The following is a 9,438-nucleotide window of genomic DNA, read 5'->3' on the forward strand; positions in this document are numbered from 1 at the left end:
TAGAGAAAGAAGACAGTGTTGTAACTGTCGGCCTCGATGACACTACTAAAGCGGCCGGCCATCGGTCGTATGATGTAAAGGCCGACCACATTACAATATCGGGACCCAGTGGTGACAGACGTACCATGACTACTGGTTACACAGAGCATCTAAGTCACGCAGGAGCAGATGGCGCCGCAGCATACGAGTACAAGCTTAAATGCTTGGCAGCATTGTCAAATTTAACCGTTGATGAAATCAAGGGTGCCATCGATTTTTGGATGTCCGACAGGGCAGGTGACTGTACCACGCTCTTGCAACATTTAGGTATTGAAGCGGAGAAGATGATAAAATGGTGTGCCCATGTAATTTTGGGAATTGACCATGCTTGCGATAAGGTTTTTCGTAATATAGAGCAAAAGATTGGTGTTCAAAAGTTGCTACACGTATCTGCTGGTGAGAAAGTATTCAATATCACTTTATATTGATAAACGTGAAGATGACACGGGTGGTGAGAGAACTTGGGAAGGTGTCAGGTCGTTTTTCGATAAGAAAATACCAGAAATTAGAGCCAAGCAAGAGGAGTGCATGAACGCGGAGAGGGGTCAAGTCCGATTGTATGGTGCTGTACTGAATGAAGTTCTAGATGCAATGGACAGACAGTTGTCCGAGATGAACTTTTTTGCAGGTCAAAGTAGTGACGACGTCAAATTGAAACATGCACCATTGACAAATTTAGGATGCGAAGCCGAATTCGCCAAACTTGATAACCGTATAACTTTCAGTGGTGGATCGACGACAGTAAGAACTCATTCAAGGAAGAATGTAGTTTCAACGGATAAATTTCTCATGGATTCGTCGTTTACAGATCTCAATGAAGATGAGAAGTGGAAATGGGCAAGGTGCTCAGAAGAAGTTACCCAGGCGAAAAAGCTTGAACAAGACTTTATTGTTCAGTTAAAAACAAGTCAACAACTTGCGCTTCTGAAGAAGCAAGAAGCGAAGAAGAAGAAAATAGCCAAAGTGCTACTGGTACTTGAGGAGTGTAAGAAGCATGGAGGTCCGGCGACTCCAAATACACTTGACTCTCTTGATAGACTTAATGAATCACAACTGCTCAACGACATTGGTTACCTTAGATCGACAGTGGCGCTCGATATACGCCAAAAGCGTAGAGTTAAATGTGCAGACGGTATAAAAACATTCACGTTTGAGAAGTTCAGTATAGACGAACTGAAAACATCCATCAGAAATGCTATCAAGCCAGAAGACAATGTTTCTGTTGCTGTCGATATCCTGCTGAAAAAAGTTCTTTGAAATTCAAAGGACTCTTGTACAAACAAAGTTGTTGAGATGCTGGTACGCAGATGTTGAAGTGAAAATTAAAGTAGCTTATGAAAATTTATATCTTAATTTTTCCTTTGAAATTATGGTTCTGCTCACATTTCAGTGCACATTTTATCGCAATATGTATCTGGAGCGGTCCAGTTGACCTGTACAAGTTTGAAAACATGATTATCGATATCAGTGACCCTAACAACAGAAGAAATGACATATTACATGACTTAGTAAGGCATAATTATCAAATTTTAGCTGAAAAAATGTGTAAATTTGGCGGCCATTTTGAATTTTTGCATTTTACCAACCTAAAACATCATCATAGATCAAAAATTTCAACGGATTCGTGATCAGCGTGAAAAATGGCCATAAAAAACACTCCTTTTAATGGGACAACAGAGAAAAAGTCTATGTGTGCCCAACCCTAGTAATAGCCTACTCGTATTTCTACTTTTGTAACCAACTTTGTCGTATCATTATTACTCGGAGATCAAAGCCAGACATTGTGACATAAGACTTGAACTAAGTTGCGCCTGATTAGTGTACTGTAGAAGTACCGGTACTCCCATCGATTCTTAACGAAGAATTCACCTTTGTTACGATGATACAATGTCATCAATCGTTGAAGCAACGTAAAAATCAAAAGTTTTCCTGCTTGAATGGACGTTAAGGGATACAGTATTCACATTTTCTAGATGCGCGCTAGAATGCGCGGGAAATTGTATTCTCGCAACAATAATTGTTCGTGCTATGCTTGACGATTTGTATCGCTAGTTCTTGTACTATTTCTGGCGGACAAACTTGTCCGATCTAGAGGGTGCTTCCCGCGGACATCACATGCTGTGACGGCGGACATGTCCGCCGTGAATTTCGAGGCCTGTACGGTCTGCAAAAGTTAATGAATTGTCATCAGAATCTTCTTCCAATAGTACTTTAATTTTATCACAGTCTCTTTCTTGCATTCATTGAGTCATTAAATGAAGTGGAGTATGGAAAACATAATATTGAAAGTAATCAAATATTTATACTATACACGCATCACTGTGTAGTGTGTAGTATACCACCTCTGGCCTCTGCCAATCCAACAAACCAGCATTGCCAGTGTCACAATCAATGTGCAAGGCTTCGCGTCGGGCTGCTTTGCGTCTTGACAGAATGTGCTGTTTCATTATGAAATTCTGGTGCGGTGTGTTATTATCGGTTATGACCTGAAGTAACCTCTGATTACGAAATCTGTATTATGTAAAATGTGTTTTCTGGAATCATTTTCCCTACGTGACATTCTAAAGACTTCTGTTGTTTACATTTAAATGCTGCTTGATAGAACAATGGTTCTTTATGATGTAACCTTACGTAACCTTCTCGAAGTTACTGGACTGAACAACCAACTATAAATAGTGGTGTAGTTTGTGTAATGTTTATTATGATGATTATTATTGAGTTGGTTATGAGAGTTGTGCTATGAGTTGTGGATTGGTAGTTGATGCAGAAATTATTGGTGTTTGAGACTTGAAGTAATTGAATACAAGTAGATGAGAATTGGTGCTGATATAAATTGTGTTCGAATTTAGAGTTATTTGAGAAGCCGTTCGTTAAAGTTCTTCAAGAAGTCAGATTATCATTTCACTAGTAGAATTATTCGACATTTAATTGACTGCTTTTCGGTTTGACCCATTAAACTACGTCATTGAACCTTTCTAAGTCTTTTTCCTGGTAAGACATAGAAAGAAATCGTGACAGCCAGATTATCAAATAGGTTTATCACAGGATTTCTAGAAAATGTGAAGGTGTTTACTCTGAGTAAGGGACATTAATGAACTGCCGTTGCCAGGTACTTTTTCAGTGAAAAGTTGTGTTTTTGGTCAGTTCTAATGTAAACTGTTGCTTTCCAGTTAAATCCTTTCCAAAATTTGTTAAATTCAATAAATTTGGTTTGTTTATGTAACAGTTTTTAGAAATAAATGCTGATTAAAGCAATTAGCATGAAAAACAGACTAGCTAAATAAGTTGCTGTTGTACATTAATATCACAAAATCACTGCAAAGATTACATTTCGCTGTACAGTGTAGAGAGCTCTCACCCCCCATGAGAACATTTGATGCACCCTGGTTAAGAACCACTGCTTTAAATCATCATCCATCAGACCACACCATCTGCATTTAATCTGCAACTGCACCAAATGCTTCGTGTGAACTGGATGAAAAATTAATTCAGTGGTTTCTCAACACCTGCCAAAATACTTGGACCACGTCGCCACCTCTGCCCAGTGCCCAAGGGTGGTAAAAGGCTTGATATTAAGTTTATTACAACAAAAGGGTTAAAATTAAACCACAAACTGATAGAACCAGTCCATTAAAATCAATAAAATTACATTGTTTTTTTTTTAACATCTTGCGACATGGAAATGATGCAAAATTATACATTTTTACTGCCTGGGTAACAGCAACAACCAAACAAGCTCCCTTAGGACAAGTGATTCTTTGTCTTGTTGACCAGAAGAATGAATTCTTGTGATGTAATATTAAACCCTAGTCTATGGAAGCTTCTATCTATATTGACTACACTTATTATAAATTACCGCCTGATTTGTTTTATTATTATTAGAATTTACAGTTGTGTTGTGTATTTATAGGGACTAGAATTAGCCTAGTAATGAAAAGTTTATTGAAAACGTTTGTAGAGTTTCAGCCGATATTGAATAGATTGTGAAAGGAGAAGTTATTGCAAATTGTTAAGTAGCTGTTGCAAGTAGTAGTGTATATTTGTTTTGAAATCGACAAAGACGTTTGCAGTTCAAAATTTGTATTCTTTATATGTTGGAAGTGGTGAACTATTCGTCAGTTCAAGCATTTCTTCTATCATCTCACAACTATTCGACCATTTATCTGACTGTTTAGCCGTTGATATCCCAATAAACTATGTCATCGATCTTTCCAAAGTCTCTTTACGTGTAAGAACTAGAAGGAATTGTGACTATCATGAAATAGTTGTTTACCAAAAGCATTGCTTTTTGTTGCAATTTAATGAGCGTGTTTTTTTAAACAGATCTCTGATGATAATGCCTGCTGTCGAAGCCAATCCATCCTTACTCATGTAATAGATGGATTTATTATTGAAGAATCATTGTCCCCTTTTAAGGTAAAAACTTTTTTGGTGCTACTTCTTTTTTGCTATTGATGCAGTGGTGATTCACGATTAAAATTAAGTCTATATTTAAATTAAAAATTCCAGGCTGTTGTTGGTTCAGTGCTTTCCACTCAGCAGCTTCATATGATTCGTGTTCGTCAACAAGAAATACTTGCCAGAGAAAGAGGTAACTTTTTGCTTGGTATTTTGTTCCTTGTTAAGTTTACTTAAGATTGTGTTTATCTTGAAATGAAGACATTTTTCTACATTTTTGTTTCATTATTTTTGGTGGATTTTATTGTGACTTATGAGTATGTAGTATTGGCAGTCTTTTTGAAACAGTACATTTTTTGGTGTTGTTTCTCATTTGCATTATAATTCTGTAACAATCGGGTAAGACTAAAGTTAAAAACAATCAACTTTCAACTACTTTCATTTCTTTCACAACATTAGTATTCATAGGCGCCTAACTATTTTTTTGACCGTGGGGGCGAAAGCGTGTTTCATCAGCAGCAACGTAAATTCAGCAAAATGTCACGCAGATCGATGACGTAATTATGCCGTCACACTAAGATTGCTTTTATTGCCACACTCGGAGTTATCGCTACGTTCGACCTATCGTTAATTTATTATAAACAAAACTCGATCACTTCGGTTAAGCAAACACATGCCATGCGTCTGCTAGAGGTTGATGGACTGCGACTCTTTAAGCTAAGCACAACATAAAGTTTAGCAACGAACTAGATTTATTAGCATGAAACACGAGACGAAAAGGCAAGCCTCGAAACTGAAGGCGGCCATCGTGGCCATGGCCGCGATTAACCTACAAAAATCGACATTTTGTCCACCGGGTCTCACCCTTCCGTCGGCCGCATTTGTCCGCCATGACGTTCCGAGACGATTTTACGCAAGCAGCCTTGTGAATAAAGTACCTTGCCACTTATAATCACAAAGGATTAGAAAGCAGTCAAAGTACCCGATAAATCACAATACACACTGTCTATGCTTGAGTTGTTAACATTATTGATTGACCAAGCAGCTGATGTCTGACATCCGCAGGATGCAAGTGACATCACAATACACTTTATTGATGCGACTATTCAGTCTTCGAAATTAGCGTCGGCAATAAAAATGCCAAGGTTACACGAGCGCTTGTAAGGTTAGGATTAGACATTCCTCCGAGTCGTTATGGCACAGCCATAGATTTGTTCCTTAGTCAACACCCTGATGGATCTCTATGAAAAAGGAAGAGGCGTGTGGATTGGTATCAAAGCACGAAAGCCGCAAAACGTGGACGCTTCATTGCGAACGGCAAAGACGTGATGACGCGACAACCTCGTGCTCCGATACAGCATCTGATGATTCCGATTCTGACAGCTAGTTCTTTATCAAACAGACTTTGTGTTGTTCGCAGTATCCCAATTGTGCCGAAATTATGTTAGTGTATACGTAAATCTAGGCAATCTTCTCGCAGGGAGCTATTAATTTGTTACTGGTACCTGGTTGAGCAATTGACGTTATTTTATGATAATTCAACGTTGCTAGATGTCGAATTAATGCAAAACAAACGTAACTTTCTTATTGGGCATTGTTGTTACGCAATATAACCCGCCGGGAAAATTAAATCGATTTGTGCTGACTCAAACGTTGAATCATCCCGAAATTAACTTACTTTTCCGCCCGTGAGTTATCGTAAATGACTGTAACAGCGTGCGACGTGCGTATCTTGTTGCTCGCTTTATCGCTAGTTTTGGCATTATTACATCACAACAAATCAAACAGTGCGGTCGTGATAGACTACTCTAGTATATTTTTCGCTTCTGCCAAATTAAAAATGTGCTAATTTCGAAGACTGTATGTTGATGCGTGTCGAAGTTCCGATGGCCGCCATGTGCTTGTGATTGGCCGCCGAACAGCTTGCTTCAGTCGGACACGTTTGGCTGCCGGAAAAAAAAGTTGTTTCGAGGCCTGAAAGGTTTACTAAAAGGTATACTGTATTAATGGAATGACAATGTTTTGAAAATGGAATGCAAATACTAACTTGATCATACGCTTGAAAATATACCTGTTGAAAGTAAAATCATTCATGTTTACATCAATTCAACAGCACGTCACCTTGAATAAATTTAGAAGTGGCTGACATCCGTAAACAGCCCTTGAAAATAGTTACGGAGAGACGTTTGATTAAGTTTTCCGCTTGACATTTCTCTCTTTTCACTACAATGTCGCAACTTATGACTGACCTGCTTTCAATTCGCTGTCAAACGCCGGTTTTCGTGTTGTAGATGAAACAAAAGATGCACATATTCCCGCCTTTGATCGGGTTTCTATGGCAACGGTCGTGTGTGCGCAATGCGGTTTGTACCAGCCCTTGTTGCGTTGGTTAATGTTAGTGGTTACCTCGGGCCGAGACTTCGAGTTCATTTTCACAGCGAGCGATTCACTGCAGAGGTTTCGACTTACGAAAGCGACATCGAGTCTGTTTGCAAGTGCATAAAGCTAAACGCACGCTCCGTGTCTACGTAGCAAATTGTGTTGTTTTTGGGTGCGTCTGCAGACGTTAAATCAATGTAAAATGACAGATTTTGTTGTCTGGTGTGGGATTGTAGCATCGCTGCTCGTTCTGGTGATTATTTATCGCGAAGCTGTTGTGGAGTGCATTTAAAAAATGTTTTCCTGCTGCCGATCGCTAGTTTATCTATTGTTTTATGTACCAATACAGCATAAAAGTTGCCCCCACGGAGAAATATGCGTGGGGGCCGGGCCCCCACGGGTTAGGCGCCTATGTTAGTATTAGTACAAGTACCATGTTAGTACACACTGTGTTAAAATGTTTTCCCTCAAAAAAAAGGTTTTACCTCGGGTTAAAAATGATTCATAGAACAACACTCTTCTGCTCCTCACAGATTGCCCCGTTAATGTGTCAAATAATTAATGACATTACGTATTGTAATATTCTGGTGACATATCACCCTCATCCAATCTGCCTTGAGCCAGCATGGAAGCAGTACGGCTCATAAAATCACATGGAACCCTGTCAAGTAACTCATGTTGATGCGCAATCTGCTACAAGCGGAGATAGCGAATGATTATATTATTATAATTACTAGTGAACAAACTCTCGGCTTCATGGTACGGAACCAGTAAGCCATGTATGGAACAAAATGTAAAAAGAAGTGCGTGTAACTTTTCGCATGATGTTTGACATCTTTTAATGAAACTATTTGTTGAAAATTTAAATATCTATTGTGCATACCTTTATACCATAACAACAAAACCACTTTTTCTGGCAAACAAAACTTTTTTCAGAAGCAGAAAACTCACAACCAACACTGCTGGTTCCTAAAGAAGAATACATTGCAAATCAAGATTCATCAGCAACATGTGAAAGATGTGGCTTCAATGGTGCGGTGGCAAGCTTTTCTAGCCTAGATCCACCTTATTGCTCACTGACTTGTGCAAGAAAGTACTCAAGTGTTCATGTCAAAAGAGGTCATCATATGTTCCGTCGTGGCTCAACATCAGGCAGGAGAAGTCGACGGGTCCTTCAATCAAGATCAATTTATCACAGACGTGGGCGTGGTAAAGGTTACGGTATAAAGGTATATGCACATTTCTCTGTTTTTAAATGTCGATTGTTTTCGTAGCAGTTAGAAGTTTAGTTTTCTTAAGATAATGCTTTTTCATTTCCGCACATCCTCACCAACTGCCTCATTATATACTTCTTTACGTGACGACAACGACCTAAACAACATAACCAACAATGCTCTTGTCTGGCTCCGACACATGCTTGACAAGCATGAATGAATTTGCTTGGTATGGCAATATTATTGACCTGCTGTATATTTCAAAATTTGTGTTTCAGACCAAAGCTTCCCGGTTATCTCCGTCAGGAAGTATGTCTGACAGCTCGTATTCAGAATATGATCTGAGCAGCGATGACGAATCTGTGTTTAGTTATAGTCCAACCCCTTCCCCAGAACCTATTATTCCACATGATGGTGAAATACCTCGACTACCCATGTTCTGGTCTGTTGATGACGTGTGGAAATTTATTCGTTCTCTTCCAGGTATCAATTGAAGTATAGAGGATGGATAGTTGGATACGCTTGCATATTTCTGTTTTATTTTTTATTTGCTAGGTCCATCATTTGAGGTGATTGACAGTAAATGATAATTAATGTTTTATGTCATATTTTCTGCCAGTGCCTTAACTATTTGTCATATTATTATGTTTGTTTGATTTACCAGTTTATTCTTATGGTCACAGGCTATTTTACAAATTTTGACGTTTTTTTATTTTAAGACTCTGGTCAACATGCCGAGGATTTTCGAGCTCAGGAAATAGATGGTTCTGCGTTGTTGCTTTTGCATGAAGAACACTTGATAGGTTCTATGAATCTCCCTCTTGGTCCTGCACTGAAGCTGTGTGCCCACATTGACAGGTTGAGAAATCACGAAATGCCTTGACACAGATTGCCAACTTTTGAATGACATTATGAAAGGTGACATCATTACTGGCTGTTAATTGCCTCAAGAAATGCGTTGAGAGAGATTCAGCGTTTGAAAATCTTAGTGGGTGCTATTTTTTTTTTATTAAAAAGCAAAAAAAAACACACATCTTATTTGTGATTGTTGTCACAATCTTTTAGATTTTATTATTTAAAGGAAATCAACCTGGATATGTGTTTTGTTAATAATTTTTTGTCACTTCACATTCTTAATTCTCTGTTGGATTGATACACCTGTTTGTCAGGTTTAAAAGATCGGTCATATGCGATGTTCATTTAGGCTCAAAGTTGGTCTTTACAAAAGAGACTTTTCTTCAATAGTATTCTGATCACTTTGAAATTCGTAACTGCAGAAAGCGAAAAAAATAGAGTTCTTAAAAATTATCATCAGACCAGACAACCGCTGATTCAACCTCTATGGATGTATATATTTACAGCATTTGTAAAATTAGTACGTACAGAACATCTATTTACGTCAAACGTT

General features: G+C 38.4%; 1 protein-coding gene across 1 annotated transcript in view; it reads left to right on the forward strand.

Moving 5' to 3' along the window:
- The window catches only part of LOC145768737 (polyhomeotic-like protein 3), a 28,825-nt gene extending 19,855 nt beyond the window's left edge, over positions 1-8,970 (forward strand). The window contains exons 2-6 of the mRNA XM_082580319.1: positions 4,363-4,455; positions 4,549-4,630; positions 7,753-8,045; positions 8,309-8,513; positions 8,750-8,970. Coding sequence (XP_082436445.1) covers positions 4,363-4,455; positions 4,549-4,630; positions 7,753-8,045; positions 8,309-8,513; positions 8,750-8,913 — 837 coding nt within the window. The 3' untranslated portion in view covers positions 8,914-8,970. The remainder of the gene's footprint in view (positions 1-4,362; positions 4,456-4,548; positions 4,631-7,752; positions 8,046-8,308; positions 8,514-8,749) is intronic.
- The last annotated feature ends 468 nt before the right edge of the window (positions 8,971-9,438 follow it).

The sequence above is a fragment of the Aplidium turbinatum genome, chromosome 4 (assembly GCF_918807975.1).
Source record: "Aplidium turbinatum chromosome 4, kaAplTurb1.1, whole genome shotgun sequence".
NCBI lineage: Eukaryota > Metazoa > Chordata > Ascidiacea > Aplousobranchia > Polyclinidae > Aplidium > Aplidium turbinatum.